General features: G+C 44.1%; 1 protein-coding gene across 9 annotated transcripts in view; it reads right to left on the reverse strand.

The window, feature by feature from the left end:
* TANK (TRAF family member associated NFKB activator) overlaps positions 1–17766 on the reverse strand; it is a 47286-nt gene that overhangs the window by 26064 nt on the left and 3456 nt on the right. The window contains exons 1-3 of one of the 9 annotated variants that reach the window (XM_061608657.1): positions 14016–14530; positions 3337–3463; positions 970–1128 (exon numbers count right to left, since the gene is read on the reverse strand). In XM_061608657.1, the coding sequence (XP_061464641.1) occupies positions 970–1068 (99 nt within the window). In that variant the 5' untranslated portion in view covers positions 1069–1128; positions 3337–3463; positions 14016–14530. Of the gene's footprint in view, positions 1–969; positions 1129–3331; positions 3464–13421; positions 13441–13991; positions 14531–17766 lie in introns of those variants that run through there. The other 8 variants (XM_061608650.1, XM_061608649.1, XM_061608654.1 and 5 more) reach the window with 8 other exon arrangements.

Consider the following 17766-nt stretch of genomic DNA (forward strand, 5'->3'; position numbering starts at 1 on the left):
AGCTTGCAATATCCAGTGTTGGGAAAATCCGGGAAAATCCACTGGATCATGGCCATAAGAGAGAGAGAGAGAGAGAGAGAGAGAGAGAGAGCAGCTTCACCCTGCTGCGTCAGAACTGTCAGGAATTCCCATCTCTTCAACTGCATGGCAGTTGTGACCACTGCGTTTCTGCCTCAGGCATGCCAGGCAGTTGACTGACACAGCTCTTAGCCATTACAAAGTGCTTAGGTTTTTCACATAAGTGCGGGGAATGACCATCTCTGAGGATTTATGGAAGCGATGCAGTGCATTAATGTTAGCGTACCTTTTAAATGGCTATATCTGATATTTAGGATTACAACGAACGTTCTTTAAAACATGAAGAGTTGGCCTGTTTCTTGGTTTCAGCAAGTTTTTTCAAACAACTTGGAATTCAGGGTTGTTGGCTGGTTAAGAACCAAGCAGCACAACCCAGCCTAAATAAAGCTCATTGCTGGGAGAGTTCAGCATAGGCTCAGATGTCCCCCACAGAAACAAGTGGGGTTCATTCACAACACTTGCATATCATCCAAGTAATTTATCTTTTGAAATAATGTACCAGCTATTTTTAACAAGAAAGTAAGGAAGTTCCAAATGACTGGTTGTTTTAGCGCTTCCTCTTGCACTGCCTCTGGCCAGGCACAGCCTACTTTGGAGAGTGCAGCCAGCAAAGCAATATCTATATACATTTCAAGGCCTCCTCGCAGTTAAAAACATGTAACAATATGCACCAGACAGGTGCAAAATTTCCATTTCACAGACAACGACAAACAAGATGCATGGTACAGTTTCACACCTGTAAGCGGAGGATCATTCTGGATAATTAACACAATTCCCCCAGCAACTATGTTGACCATTTCTCTTGTGTGTGAAATTAGAGTCAACCTTTCTTTGGAAGCCGTCATCAATGCAATCTTATCTTGTAGTGTTAAACGTAAAACAGACACATACCTTTTGCTTTAGCTCTTTCACAGCAGAGTCTCTATCCATGCATGCCTGTCGGAAGGCTTCGTATGCCTTATTAAGCTGCTCTGCAATATTCTTATCCATACTTCCCAGCAACGTCTCATCACCGAAGAGATTACAAATGCAGCCGATCTGGTTAAATTACTGAAAAGGGCAAGGAAAGCACTGGTTACCGTACAGGAATTTGGGCACTCCGGTGTCTTTGTACAATGGATTATATTTCAGACAGCCATGCAAAAGTCAGAGGTTTCTACGCACATGCACCCCTCTCCATCTTCTACCCAGGCAAGCAAGAGTCATCCTCACAGTTCAAAGAGACATTCCACCCAGGAAAAAGCACTCAAGAAAGGTGTGGCCTGGGGGAAGAGTTCCAAGGGCCAATCAGAGAAGTCTGGAGAGCCACATTTGGCCCCCAGGCCTAAGGTTCCCCATCCCTGCCTGAAGCAGCCAAACGTGCAGCAATATGGTGGCTCCACACATGGCACTCTTCACTGGTGCCTCAAGGCTACAAGCAGCAGCACCTAACATGAGACAGCAGCACCGAGCCTCACAGCATGCATGGCTTGTAAGATACGAGAAGCAGGCCCAGCTACAGCCATGTCTGGCTGTGCATGGATTCTGTCTGTCTGTCTTTCCCTCCCTATTCTTGGTGCTTTAGATAAACAAGGCAACATGGATGTACATCCACAGAAAAGATACCACCATTTCTTCTATCGGGAAGATGTGCAAGGAAGACAAGGACAACGATCAAAAGCTGCAAGAAGGAGGCAGGGAGCAGAGCACGGAGCATCCGGTGCCGAGATCAGGAACTCAATTTACTCGCCCTACATTTTTACTGGTCCTTTTCAAAGGCACCTATAGGTTGATGGCCATCATCACATTTTTAACAGTTAATCTAAATCAGGGATGGGGAACCTGGTGCTCTCCGGATGTTGCTGCAGAACAACTCCCCACAATCCCTGACCATTAGCTATGTTGATGGAAGTCAGAGTCCAACAACATCTGGAGGGCCACAGATTACCCATCCTAAATACCTCTTCAGCGTATCTGGCATTTAGGCTTCACAAAGTTTCCACTCAGGATAGTAAAGATAAAAGGCTTTATCTTCCCAACACTGATGCAGATGCTAGACTGCCTATATACGGCAATGCCCTAAACAGGGCTGTGGAGTCGGAAGCAATTTTGGGTGGAGTCAGAGTCGGTAGAAATGTACGGACTCCGACTCCATAAATGGCAAATGTATATTAACTAGTAATAACATATTTACTGTAGTAAAATGGTAGCACAAGGCATTTCATCACCACCACATGAATCCAGAGCTTGGAAAAGTTACTTTTTAAAACTACAACTCCCATCAGCCCCAGGGATTGGGCTCATGGGAGTTGTAGTTCAAAAAAGTAACTTTTCCAATCTCTGGATTCATGTGGTGCTGATGAAATGCCTTGTGCTACCATTTTACTACAGTAAATGTGTTATTACTAGTTAATATACATTTGCCATTTATGAAGGAGTCGGAGTCAGAGTCGGACAGTAGAAAAATAGAGGAGTCGGAGTCGAAGGTCTGGCATACTGACTCCACAGCCCTGGCCCTAAAACTGGCTGAAGTGTTCATTGACTGTTAATGTGGACTGCCCATTGGCAGAGCATATATACAAATTCCACAGATTTGATGCTGTACTTGTCATGCATAATGACTAGGCTTGTTAACTAATTAAATATTTTTAAAAATAGATTAATCATCTACTTTTTAATTGTATGATCAGTTAAACTTAATTGAACATAATTTCAATACTATATTAGGTATCTCTTTGAAATACTGAACTGTGAGAATTCACAATTTAACAAAGAAAAGGTAGTGCACATTTTAGAAGGGCGTATGTATATATATCTATTATCTATATTTCTCCCATTACAGAAACACACCACAATGGAACTAAACACTTAAAAACAACAACAAAAGCATGCACTAAAATTAGACCTCACTGATCAATCAATTTAGTGTCGTGGTCACATTGATTTTCACTGGTATTTAAATGGTTAAATCATTTAAAACCAGTAAAACAATAATGATATGCTGGTTGATTCTTATTTATCATTTACTTACTTACTGTGTTTCTTAGTTGTCTAATAATATGTATACTGGGTAACAAAAAGATAATATGCAAAACACAATTCTAAAATGCAGCATTAAAACAATCAGTATAAAACTATTATTAGTATATGAATTATTTCTATATTTTTGTTATATAAATATTATTTCTATTATTAAAATGTTTATTACTTTGTATTCATTTTTTTTACAAACATTTCATATAAAATTATAGGAATTACAAATGTGTTATAATACCTTACCCCTCTCCCAATTATTTTTGTGAAAGTTGGTACGCCGGTAAAATCAATGTCTCAAAAGGGGTACGCGCATGTTGAAAGTTTGGGAAACACTGCCCTAAGCTGTTCCTGGCAAAGTGAGCTTCTGTTGCTGAAGAGAAACAGAGGACCAGTCAGTTTCATTCCTCCTAAGGAGCATGTGCCAATTAAGTTAAATGCAGCCAAAAACAAACCACCACCACCACCACTACGAAGGCAGAAAGGAATTTCATCAAATCTAAAGCAGCAGGCCCTCGAAGGTGAGGGTGGAGGTTAGATTAGATTGTCATTTAATTTATGTATCACTTCACACAAGTCGCAAAGCAATTTACAGGGACAATATACAGTAAAAATCCATTAAAACAAAATATACTAAAAGTGTCCATCATCCACAAAGTCATCCAAAAGCATAAAATAACCATCCAACCCACATAAGGATGAACATATTAAAATAAAACAACCAAAAGGCCAGGTCATTCCCACTGGCCAATAAAAACATCTTTGCATGGCAAAGCATGTGCCAGGCGAGCCTCCTCTGGAGGGCATTCCACAATCTGGGAGGGGGGAGAAGAGTGGTTTAAGGCTGTGGCTGGCTAATATTTACTGTAGTATCCTGCCTTTCATGCCAGGGAGGTCAGGGCAGCGCACATAGGGATACCCATTATATCCTTAACAATGTCATGCGATAAATGAGGTCTGAGAAACAAGTTCCTATCCCTTTTTATGTGGATGTATAAGAAGGCATGAGCCAGTGTGGTGTAGTGGTTAAGGTGTTGGACTATGACCTGGGAGACCAGGGTTCGAATCCCCACACAGCCATGAAGCTCACTGGGTGACCTTGGGCCAGTCACTGCCTCTCAGCCTCATGAAAACCCTATTCATGGGGTCGCCATAAGTCGGAATCGACTTGAAGGCATTACATTTACATTTAGCTATGCCACTCCCTCCTCAGCCCTGCGTTTGTGGAGTTACTGTGAAGGGAGTGGATACACATAGGCCCTCCTCATACTGATGCCAAACATGCAGCCACCAGGAGGTACATGGTCAGCAGGCATGATCCCCCTCCCCCCTCACTGAACATGGGGCGGAGTGTGTCTAACACCTTTCTAGTAACTTGTCAACAGCCTCACTGAACATGGGGCGGAGTGTGTCTAACACCTTTCTAGTAACTTGTCAACAGCATGCAGTAATTTTTGTGGAGGTCTATTGAGTTACTTAACCAAATTACAGAACTGGGTACTGTACATGAGGTAGCCCAAATTAATTCAGTCCTCTTTGACCCGGATCTCAGGACTGAAGAAGGCACATTTCCTTTTAGCTGGCCACTGTTCCCTCCTGATGTGCTATCTCCGAGCTTTCAAATAACACAGAATACAAATGTGTCAGAGTTCAGTACACATCTCAAAATGGCATCTGTGTGCAGAGGTGGCAGAAAGAATGCTTATTATACAGCCACAAGAATGGCTGTATGCTATAGCAGCATGGGTTTTTCGCATTCCGCAATGTTAAACTGAAAATACCCCCATGCCATTCTGATGCTTCCCATAAGCTCATTTCAAAACAAAACCTTGCAAAACCTATATCCCTGAACTCAGAAACACTTACTTAACAACCCTCTAAGTTTCCATGGCAATACACAAAACACTCAGACAGAAGCTAGAGTTCAAAGTGTAAAACCAGAGGGAAAAAAATCCAGACCCCTGTTGGACTTTTTTCTGTCAGTGGTCTCATAATTTGCTGAAATTAATTAAAAATCAGCCATGTTCACAGAATACCTGTAATCCTATTACTGACTTTGCTCCATACTCTGACCTTCATCTTCTGCAGTTTAAAGGTTAAAAAAAAAAGCACGGCTGATTTTTAATTAATTTAAGAAATTTAACATTGGAGTCAATGATAAGCACATGCATGCTCAATAAGAACCAACTGTCAGTGTTCTAAAAGCCAGACTCACAGCTGTTTGGCTTGACTAATCAGGGGGCCACTGCCATGCCAGACATTTATTCCACTTTAAACAGTCATGGCTTCCCCCAAAGAATCCTGGGAAGTGTAGTTTGTGAAGGGTGCTGAGAGTTGTTAGGAGATGCCCTATTCCCCTCACAGAGCTCCAATGGCTACAGTGGTTTAACAGTTAACCCTTCTTCTGGGGACTGTAGCTCTGTGAGGGGAATGGAGCATCTCCAATCAACTCACCATATGCTCAGAGGCACACGTTACCAAATTCTTCCAAGCTACACAGGAAGGTCACTCCAGTAAGGAAGGTTACCAGTATCTAGATCGAAGGCAGAAATAGATGTCCTGCCTTCATCACAAAACACCAGTTAACAGGCACCCAGAGTTTTGACATTAAAGCATGCTCTTAAAGCATGCACTTCAATGAAAGATTTAAAAATTTAATTTCAAAACAAAGTATGTGCTCATCACTAAAGTCACTACACATTGTTCTTCCCTAAATGGTTTTGCACTCAGAAACAGTGGTCCAAAATATTCTGATGTCTGGAGGCAGAAAATACACACAGAGGCCCCTTGGTGGTGAGAAGATAATCATAATCGAAGAGATTAGCCTTGCTCATACCTGGCATCCTTTTGGTATTATTAGAAGGTTAGATTTTAAGAAATTTTTGGGGCACCGGGGAGAGGGAGAAAATCTTCAGTCTAGGACAGTGGTTCTTAACATGCACCTCCGGGGGTGTGAGACACTTTTTCTAGGGGTGTGAGGCGTTGTTCAAGAGATTTTAAAAATTCATTTAAAGAGAAGCAGAAAATTAACTATACAACCAAAGGTTTTGGAATTAAAATAAAAAATGAACAGTATTTTTTCAAGGGGTGCGAGAGCTTAAAATCTTAGCCCTATTTCAAGTATTCCAATCAAGTTTTGACTAAACATGCCAGGGGCGGGTGGGCTGCAGGGACGAGCACACTAGCTCCGCCCACCTTTGCCTACTCTACTCATGTATGTAATTTTACAACCCTGATTTTCCAGGGTTCTTAAACATGCTGGGAATCGCCTAGTACAGGAGGCCCCCTGATTCCCACAGTCATCCTTTTTCTCAGGGAGGGCAGCAAAAGTGAACTTGAGAGTAGGTAGAGCTATGGTGCTCATCCCTACCTGCCTCCACTGCTCATTTAGTCAACCCACTGAAACACCCAAATACAGCTCCTATTTATTTATTATTTATCTGTTGAGAAAAATTGTACCTTGCTTATCAGCTTAGTTTACGATCAAATAAGTCTCATTAAAATCATTAAAGCAAACTATCAAAGCAAAAATAGCACCAGCATAATTAAAACACTCACACGATGCAATAAAATAATACTAATACTACTAATAAAACTAGCTCAGCTAACATTTAAAAGACCTGAAAAAAACAAAAGGTCTTTGCCTAGAGTAGAGACCACTCCCAGAGACAGCATTCATTGCCACAACAGAAAGTACTCTTTCCCCAGTCACTATCCACCTGACCCCAGAAGAATCATTTTCACACAGCATGAAAAAAAGGCCACAACAGAAACAACTGCATATGATATAAGCTGTGTAAACCGGTACGTTCTCCTACATAAGACTTATTACAATGAATAGAGCTGTAATATCTTGCTTTTGCCCACTCCCTATTCATTTCAATGGGGCTTTGGTGGAGGAAATCCCAGCAAACTGCCTGCTGCAACTTTTGAAATGTACAAGGCCCTTGGTTAGCATTACAAGCCAGTTCTGCAAGATTATTGGTCAGCTTTAGCCCAACATATTCCATGTGAAAATTTCTCAATTTGCAAACAGATATTTTCTATTCCTCCTTAATGAACCACAGCCCTTCATAAATTAATAAATAAATCAATAAAATTACTGACTCTAAGCCCAAGGTTGTTTTTTTGTTTATTTAAGGAAGCAAACAGCCTATTATTTATTGATTTTAAAAGCAATTTTAAATCTCAGCTATCTTGAGAAGTGTGTTGTGTTCTTTGAGTGCTTACATAATATGCTTTGAAGCTTATTTTTTGTTTACCTTTTCCACAATTACCCTGAAGAGCCTACGCACTGTTTAGCAAACTGTTGCAAGTTATGTCTTGCAGAAATAAAAACAAGTGCCGTGATTGGCTACAGTGAAGTCTAGAACCTGCTTTTCCAACCTCACAAAAGAAACAGAAAGTCAACAGTGCAGTCCAAATGTGTGCTTCTCTTGTCCGGATTGTAAAATATTTTTTTTTAAAAAAAAAAATTCAGGACATTGCTCAGTGGGATAGCCAACCTCATGACCATACTTAACAACATGCTTTTACAAGCATTTTCTAAAACATTGTTCAGGTTAGAGGCAGTCCTGGAACAGGGTGTGTTGCAAGGAATCCCATTTCTGGCAATACAAGGAAATGCAAATAAAACATTAGACACACAAGTCTGCATTTCAAAAGCATCAAATTGATACAGACCATTTACGGCTGTTCCTGCAGGAATAGCAAATACTGGACCATGTGGTTTTCTCTCAATGCAATTCTAGACCATGTCGTCTTCTCTCAATGTATTTCCCCCCTTTTCACCTAGAGTTGAGCTGCTATTCTTGAAAGAAATGCCACAGGTCTGCCTTCTCCACAGGAAGCTGCCTTATGCCGAGCCAGACCTTTGGTTCATCTAGCTCAGCAATGTCTACACTGACTGGCAGCAGCATTCCAGGGTTTCAGACAGGGAACATTCCCAATCCTACCTGCAGATGTTGGGGACTAAAACTGGGACCTTCTGCATGCAAGGTAGATGCTCTACCATTGAGTTATAATGCTTTCTATCGGTCACATAGTGTATAGCTTTTATTGATAAAAGTGCAGATGACATTGTTAATTGGACAGGTAACAAACGATGTAACAGTTTTTCCTGTTTCAATCTCTTAAAGCAAGAGTTGTCCTCAGGGGTGTAGTCGTCCAGGGTCTCAGGGGGTCTTACACCCTTTACTTTTTTGGGAGCAGGGTCCCAGTGTCTCCACATCCTATGAGCCAATCAGCGTGAAAGCAGAGTGTCTTAGCCACCGAGAAGAGTCTTCTAACATGCTTCCTTGACCTTTCCTGCTGATTGGAGCCAGTCAGAGTGAAAGGAAGTGAGTCAGCCACTGAGCAGAGTCTTCTCAGCAGCTAACACTCTTCCCTTTCATGTTTGTTGGCTCCTAGGGATGTCTATTGCGGGAGAAAGTATTAACAAGGATCTCATTCTCAACCCCGCAGCAAAAAAGGATGTGTGTGTGTGGCTATGACTAACATGAAGGGCCCCTGTGTTTCTGAATTTGCCACAATATTACTGGGGGTTGTCCTACATGGAACCTCTTTCCCTTAGCTGCATATAACCATTTTTGAAAGAACTTTCAGGTAATTATTTATGAAGCACTCCTCCACACACACACTACCTTGAACTTAGAAACTGTGCAAAACACATCTGCAAAGACGCCCTGTCCAGTGGGTTCACAATCTAATGCCATTCCAGATTCAAGAGGTCTTGCCTAAAAATCAAAGCGGCTACCCGAGAGGAAAGCTTCCCAGTAACTGGAGAAAGAGAAATGGAATTTAATGCAGGTAGCTAAGGAGGCGAGAGAGGAGAAAAGTGTGCCCATGTGCAAAAAGGGGAGGCCACCTAAATGATATAACCATTACTCCTAAGCAGGCCCTCCCTTAGCATGTGCGGGGCCCGGCGCAAAAGCGAAGTTGGGGGCCCCCCACATTTGCTCCGGGTCACAGTCTTGGCCGAGTCACCGCCGTAGGTGCGCAGGCACCAGTCCCGGAACTGCCGGCCCAGCTCACTGTCCCCGGGGCGGCTACCGCTCGCTGACCGCAGCAGGAGCAGCGGCGGAGGCTTCAGCATGGCAGGCAGGCGAGCCCCCATCCTGGGCGGAAAGAGAGCGAGCACGTGCTGCGCCCTGCCTGATGAAGGCGAGCAGGCAGGGAGGGAGGAGCCGGCTGGTGAGCAGATCACCAAGCGCGGGGGGCCCCCAAAGCGCAGGGCCCGGGGCAACTGCCCCGCTTCCCGATGCCTAGGGGCGGTTCTGCTCCTAAGAATAATAGTACGGCAACGTGGCATAGGGCAGAGATGGGGGAACCTGCAATCCTTTAGATGTTCCTGGACTACAACTCCCATCACCCCTGACCACGCTAAGGAGAGCTGTATTCCAACACCTGGTGGGCCATGGCTTTGTTTATTATTAGAACACATGGCACTTTAACACTGTTTTGGGAAAGGGCCATAGGTCAGTGTTAGAGCACCTACTTTGTATGCAGATGGTCCCAGATCCAGTCCCCGGCATCTGCTAGATGGACTATTGATTTGACTTGGTATAAGGCAGCTTCCTCTGTTCCATCCCTGTTAAGAGTGTTGGGCTGGGAACCAGGAGACCATTAAGCTCACTGGGTGCCCTTTAGTCAGTCACTCTTTCTCAGTTCAAACAATGAGGATGTTGTGAGGTTAAAATGGGAGAATCATGTGTACTGCACAGTGCTGGGTAACGGAGAGACGGGATACAAAAGTAGTTAATAAGTGTAGTATTATCCTGAATGCTGTATATCCAAGGAGGATTTCGTTCTGTTGCAGAATTCTCAAAGAAAATGTCTGCTTCGCAGCACACAAGCTATTTTCCTTCTGCGTAAATATTATATTTGTAATAAATTTGGGGTTTTTTAATTAAACAATTTTAAAGGTCAGGTCTATGACAATTTTGCATATTTTGTTAATATTTCTCTTTTGCCTTCCTTTCTATTTTGCACTCTACTGCTTCTTATTTTTTAGGAGAGGTTCTCAAAGGTACAGACCTCTGTTTTGCTCATCGGTGAATCTGATTCTGCTGCAGTGTCTAGAGAGAATGTAGCCTCAACTCTGGAATGCAAGTATATTTTTGGACAGACTCACCTTTGGCTGATCTCACCAGCATACCGGAGCAGTCTCTCTACATTTTCCCCTCTTTCTTTATGCACTTTTCAACATGCACATCACTATAACAGATGGCAAGCTGCTTTATCATAAATAAAAAATGGAGAGGTCCTCTCAGTGGCTATTTTCTAAAAGAGGTATGGGAAACCTGTGGCCCTCCAGATGTTGTTGAACTACAACTCCCATCATGCCTGAAGAGTGACCATGCTGGCTGGGGCTGATGGGAGTTATACTCCAACAACATTGGGAGGGCCACAGGTTCCCCATCCTCTAAGAATAAAGGCACAGAGGTTCAAACCTGCTTTCACCACCAATGCTCTGACCTGAGGTCCGGCCTTCTGATCCCAGATGTGGGTGTGTGTTTGTAAATATGATTGTTCAGTGGGAAGAAAAAGTTCCTCTGTTCATGCTGACTCTATTCTATATTACACCTTGACAGGCTGGAGGGCTGACATTTGTAGGCTCTTGGTCCTAGCTATATTCTACTTTAACAATAGCTACCGCCTATTCATTGTTAATGTGAAAGGATACCTTTCATATTTTTCTACTTCATCAGTCAGAAAACCTGTGTATAGAATAACCTCCTCAACACATCATTAAAAAAAATCAAATCCCTTAAATATTCTGGAAGATCTGGATTTGAAAGATGTAATGATGTCAACCAAGAATAATCAGCTTGAATTGCTAGTGGTTCTCAGTAGGAAAGCTACAGTGTTTGCACCCGGAAAGGCAGCATCAGTAGCTCAGTGGCAGAGCATCTGCTTTGCATGCAAAAGTCCCCAAGTTCAATCCTTGGCATCTCCAGGGAGGGCGAAAGAGACTCTTGCCTGAAACCCTGGAGAGCCCCTGCCAGTCAATGTAGGCAATACGGAGCTAGATGGGCCAGTGATCTGACTCAATATAAGACAGTCTCCTCTGTTCCTAAACGGTCTGTTACCTTTGGATACAAACAGAAAGAAAACTCACTCTTACATTTCTTTTTTTTATCTGGCATGGTGAGAAAACAGCCAGTGCATCTTTGGTTTATATGGTGATGTGCCCTTCAATATCACACTGGCAAAAATTTGACCTATGCAGCCTGCTCCAATCCAATGAGAAGGTTATTCCAAGGGCCCAATCTCAGCTGGTGACAAAAACACTCTCATCACGAACTAATACTTGCAGCCTAATCCTATGAACGCTGACTCAAACTGGGTTGGATGGTTTGCTGAAACTGCAGCTTGTGCAAAATGCAGTGGCCAGATTGGTAACAGGGACCAGATGGTTCGAACATATAAAATGGATTCTGGGCCGCTTGCACTGGCTGCCTGTATGTTTCCGAGCTCGATTCAAGGTGCTGGTTTTAACCTATAAAGCCTTATACGGCTTAGGACCACAATACCTGATGGACCGCCTCTCCCGACACGAACCCACCCATACACTACGGTCCACATCCAAGGCTCTCCTCCAGGTGCCTACTCGGAGGGAAGCTGGGAGTCTGGCAACAAGGGGGAGGGCCTTCTCAGTGGCGGCCCCCAAATCATGGAATGATTTTTTTGACGAGGTGTGCCTGGCACCAACACTGTTATCTTTTCAGCACCAGGTCAAGACTTTCCTCTTCTCCCAGGGATTTTAGCATGATTTTTTAAAATTGCTTTTAAAAACTGTATTTTTAAATTTGTTAAGAGCGTTGGGCTGGGAACCAGGAGACCATTAAGCTCACTGGGTGCCCTTTAGTCAGTCACTCTTTCTCAGTTCAAACAATGAGGATGTTGTGAGGTTAAAATGGGAGAATCATGTGTACTGCACAGTGCTGGGTAAAGGAGAGACGGGATACAAAAGTAGTTAATAAGTGTAGTATTATCCTGAATGCTGTATATCCAAGGAGGATTTCGTTCTGTTGCAGAATTCTCAAAGAAAATGTCTGCTTCGAAGCACACAAGCTATTTTCCTTCTGCGTAAATATTATATTTGTAATAAATTTGGGGTTTTTTAATTAAACAATTTTAAAGGTCAGGTCTATGACAATTTTGCATATTTTGTTTACCAAAGGCCTGATCCTTGGCTGGGGGATATACATACGAGAAGGGAGGGCAAGGTAATTACCAAGGCTGAACAGAAACAGTATCTAATGGTGGCAGCGGTGAAGGGAGAAATAATATCAGTTCAAGTATCCAGAGCAACCCAGAGTTGTATGCGTTATCTATAAAGATACAAGGGGGTTGGGAACAGCATAAGCACGCAGTCACAAAAGTAACCAGGTAGAGAGAGACTCAGGCAAAGTCTCTGGGAGTATTGGTTATAGGACGTGACTGGTGGTGCTGCCTAGCAGGGGGATCTAGTGAGATCTGTGCTAGAGTGGAGTGAGAAACCATATAACGGACGGTCCAGACTGGTTGTGCCTAGTGAAAGGCAGTAGCCACAAGCAGGTGGGAACCTGACAGGGAGAACCAGGGAAGGACGTCACATATGTATTTACTGTTTTATTTTACTACATTTATATCTCACCTTTCCTGACAAGAGCTCAAGGTGGTGTGCATGTGTCTCCTCCTCCCCATTTCATTCTCACAGCAGCATTGTGAATTAGGTGAAGCTGAGAGGCAGCGGCTGGCCCAAGGTCACCCATGGAGCTTCATGGCTGATTGGAACCCTGGCCCCCGAGGTCCCAGTACAACACTCTAACTGGGGGGTGGGTAATGGAATCCAGCCAGCAGGCTGGTTCCTCAGCTCCCCCACCCCTCAGGATGGACCACTTTGCTGGGTGGGCAATCCACCCACCTGTCATACTGCCTAACATCACCATGACATCAGGTGAGCCAGCTTCAAAAAGGTACTAAGGGCAAATTCACATTTCTTTTCACTCTGAATGTTTGTCTTTTGTACCTGGCTCTGACTGGTGGATCTGTCCACACTTATACACTAAATCTTTCAAGGAAACTGGAAGGAAGAACTTCACACCACTCAGGACTCTTCTAGTCGCAGCTGATAATCCCTACAGAGAAAGGGGGACTGGGAGACACACGTGATGCTCCTGCCCGGTCACTCCTCCGAACTGACTAGAGATGAAAGTGATTTTTCTATAGGGCTCTTCACAAGCTACCTCACAAAACAGCGAACAGGAAGCTTTTCCTGTCCTCTGCCCTTCTGCGCCTGTTTCTCGACACGTACACATTAAAACACCCAATTCCTTTTCTCTTACTTTCCCTTTGATAATAAGAAGCGAAATCAGAATCCACCCTGGCCTTTGACTTGTTTCAGGTGCAACTGGTTCGAAACGAAAACTGCCACCAAAGCGCCTATCCCTCTGTGTGTGTGTTCCCCCCCCCTCCCGGGGCACTTCCGCCCTTCTAAGGAAATGCACGAGCGATAGACGCACAGAAATTAGCTCTTCTTCTGGCCGTGTTAGAACAGAAAAATGGTTGAAAGTTATAGGCGGAGGGGGGAAATGAGCACTAGCTCGCTGTAATCCTTGGCACAATCAGTTTGGAAATAAAGTCCCGTCTAATAAATCAAGACTTACAAAAAGAAAAAGAAGTGGTAAATATGTTTATGACTGCGCTGTTAAGGAACACAAATCAGCTTTTTGGGATGCAGTTTGGTACACTTTTTGCCGCTGAAACATGTGAAGAGGGACGAAGCGCAGAGGGTTAAAGGAGGGCAAGTTAAAAAAAAGTACGAGTGTGTGTGTACGAGAAAGAGGCTCCAATGGAAACAAAAAGCAAAGGAGAAGCGTTTAAACAGAAGAAGGACTGAAGCCTTCATTGCTCACCCTGGAGTACAGCGGGCTACTTACAGAGGCAAAGGCACTTAAGGAACACCCCAGCGATCGGTCCTAGCACCTAGGCGCAACGCTGCTGCCCCGACGCGCAAGCCAGGAACCAGAATTCACTTCCCGCTGGGTCCCTATTGCCATGTGACTGGTCGCATAAAGCTCTGCGCGGCGGCTCCAGGCTCAGCTTTCCGAAGTGGGGTCAATGTGACGAGACCCCAGCGCCCCATTGTCTCCACCTCAACCCGTCCTTGCTCCTCCCACTGGGCCCAATTTCCCTTGCCCAAGAGGAAGAAGAGGAGGCTGAGTGACTGGCTGCTTCAAGCAGCAGCCGCCCTCTACAGCTTGCTGCTTTCACTCACTGCCATTCGCCTTCTGCTTTCTTGGCAACCTCATCGGACCCGCTCCAAACAACCGCCCTGCCCAGAGAGAGTGGAGGTGGAAGAGACTTGCTTGCCCTTCTCCCTCGTGAGATGTGTGGGTCGGTAGGTGCCTTCCCGATGTATGCAGGACGACAACGCACAACGTCCCTAACTATTGGCCATACTGGCTGGGGCAGATGGGAAATGGAGTCCAACTGCATCCAGAGGGCCACAAGTTACAAGCCTGCTCTAGTTGGTGCGGTGTAGAGGAGGGGCGTGCTGCGATCAAGGCCCAACTGCCGCACCACCCAGTGGGAGAGCAGAGAAGAAACGGACATAGATAAGGGATGGGGAACCTGGCAGTAGTAACTATTCTGAGGTCAGCAGTGGTGGACCCTGCCAAAGTACTTGAGCCGTGGGCTACTGCTTCACCTCTGATGCTGGCCCTCATACACAACACAGAATGGAGGAATATTAATTTCTACAGAGATGCTGTGCTTCTCGTGGGCATTTTTCAAAAGTAGGGCACACCTATGTTTGATTTTTGTAATCACGTATTTCTAGGTTCAAAACCCTTTCTTCTTTCCCATATTCTGCTTGTGTAATTATAATTGCATTTTACTAGCTCAGTTTCCCTGTTCTTTTGTAAGAGCACTAGAATTGCTGATCAGCAAGGTCTGCCTAAGGTCCATTGAGTCAGCCTTGCTTCCAACAGCCAGGCACCTTTGGAAGCTCACAAGCAGAGAAAAAAACAAGAGCCTTCCCCTATTGTTTATCCCCAACATCCAGTGTAGCTGGTTCACCCAGTGTACACTCATCATTTGATGACTACAGCATCAGGTGGTGACTTGATTGTGTGAAGGCCATGGAAGTCTAGCCGTCAAGGAAACCTTCATATTACTTCAAACAATGCTGGTCAATGGAGTTGGTTCATACTATGCGCAGGCTCAGTGTGGCAAAGTATATTGATTGACCTGTATGAGTGAATCAGCCCTGAGGTTCCATTTAGCAACCATGGGTACAAGAGGGATCTGCAACAAAATCTTGCAGTGTTTGTGAGGAGTGCTCAAGTTCAGGGCTCCTCTCACTTGGGGCAGAAACCTTGTTATCCTGTTCAGGGGTGAGGGGAAAAGACTTCGTCTACCTTCTTAATTCACACCTCAATATTCTGTATGTTTTGCAAACTTACAGTTCTTCATCAGGTCATTCTGGCTTTTTCTCTTTTTTCTTTTAAATGTATAAGTGTGTGTACTTCTACATACCTAGGGAGTCCCCCACATATTTAGAAACCACTAACTTATTTTGGGTGGTGCCCCTTTGTTTCCAAACTGGCACTCAGCCACATGAGTTTGCTATTGAAGGAAATTTTGATAACTATGAATATTGTCAGTATTCCCCATTAACACTATCTAACCAATTTGATGGTTGGCTCTGGCTTGTTTGTAATACTCTTCTCGGGAGAGGGATTATTATTATTTGTATTTTATTTTAGCTTATAATACTAGCTTACTTACAATATTTGGGTTCTAAAAATATTATGAAAAATACCTGATAGTGAATTTATGGTTTAGCCCAGGACTGGGGAACCTCAAGCCCATGGACCTAATTAGACTCAACAGGGGTCCCAATTTGGTCTGCAAGGCCATTTTCCTCAAACCATGTCCACCTCCCCCACATCCATCATCATGTGTGATGGGGCAGGTTAAGGGCACAGCTCCAAACAAATAATTGGGAACTAAACGAGACCTCCTGATTGTTCCTTTGCAAGTGGGCTCGTTGTCTGTGCCAATCAGCTGGTTGGTGTTCTCAGCAAGCCCCACTGGGATTGGCTGCAAGAACTCCCAAGTGCAGCTGAAGGGGCTCACTATCAGCACAGATAACTTGATTGGTAGTACCAGTGACCCACACTGACTGCACTAGGGAGTTTCCTATTGGTATATTCCCACCCACCTGTCAAAAGTTGTCCCATGGGGGGTGGGGAAGTAAAGAACATGGCCCACTGTCCCAATCTAGTTCCCTGCCACCTGTCTTAGCCAGTAAACCACAAATGCCATTTTGTTAATGGGGATGAGAATAGCAGAATGGGACATAGGTAGTGCAATCCTATGCATGCTTCCTTAAAAGTAAGTCACACAGTATTCAGTGGGGCTCACACTGTACCTTAAGTATACATAGGACTGTAGCCCACGTTACTCTGTGTAGTGGAGGTAGGGCACTTTTGGCCTTCCAGATGTTAGATTCCAACTCCCATCAGTCTCAGCTATCATGGCCAATGACTAGGGCTGATGGGAATTGTAGTCCAACAATGCCTGGAGGGCAACAGGTCACCCACTTGTGCTGTATGGAAGGAGTGTGTTGAGCAGAGATAGACCAGTGTTCCTTGTGTATGAGTGCAATTTGAAGTGGGGTTGCTTGCTTCATGCTGCAGTGATGTACCATCCTTGCAGCTGTTTGACTAGGCAAATCAGCCATGATTTGCCTCACTGCCATGTCTGCAGAACGCATATGGTCCAGTGACTCTAGTTCACTAGTCTTCAAGTGATGGGTTGGAACCCACTGCCGGGTCATGGCCTAATCCAAAGTGGGCTGCAACAGCGACACTATCATCATACAAACATACGATTTTTTTAAGATTAAGAAATGGGTCTCGAAATGCATATTTGGGTTAAAGATGGATCCCAGGTCTGAAGACTACCATTCTAGGTGGATCAAAATCCAGCTCTGCTCTGTGATTTAAACATTTTTCAAATGCAGTCAATGGAGGTAATAATAGTGACTTAAAGAGACGCTATGATAACAAACAAGAGAACAATGCATCACACATTAGTGATAACCAATTGTAAGTGACTAACCTGGGAAATGATTACCCATTACTGTGATGGAAGACAAATGTCGAGAGCATAGCGGTGTATAGCTTTTACAAAGACTCTTCAACAAGAGGGAGGGAGTCTCATACAGTCCCCACTGCAGAGAAACTCCCGCATAGCAGCCTTTACCAGCCTGTGGGTCTCCAGATATTGCTGGACTACAACTCCCATCAGCCCCAGCCAACATGGCCAATGGACAGGAATTACGGGAACTGTAGTGCAGCAACATCTGGGGACCCAAGGGTTGGGAAAGACTGCCGTATAGAAATGTGGAGAGGTGTTTATGTTCTCCTAAGCAGGCTGCCAAAAATGGAAGTATATATGAGCATGTATATGCTTCATCATGCAGCTGACGGGCAACAATATGTGGCTTGTTGGGCAGTAAAATATTGATAGGATTGCAATCTTAATAGTAGCTGAGATAGTAGTATTATCTTGAATCAGAAGTCATCCAATAAAATGTGTAGGCCTAAACACACACTATCCAAGTTAAATGGCATAGTTTCTGTAGTAATTTTACAAAAGCCCCCTTGAAATGAATGGGAG

Source organism: Rhineura floridana, chromosome 2 (genome assembly GCF_030035675.1).
Source record: "Rhineura floridana isolate rRhiFlo1 chromosome 2, rRhiFlo1.hap2, whole genome shotgun sequence".
Lineage (NCBI taxonomy): Eukaryota > Metazoa > Chordata > Lepidosauria > Squamata > Rhineuridae > Rhineura > Rhineura floridana.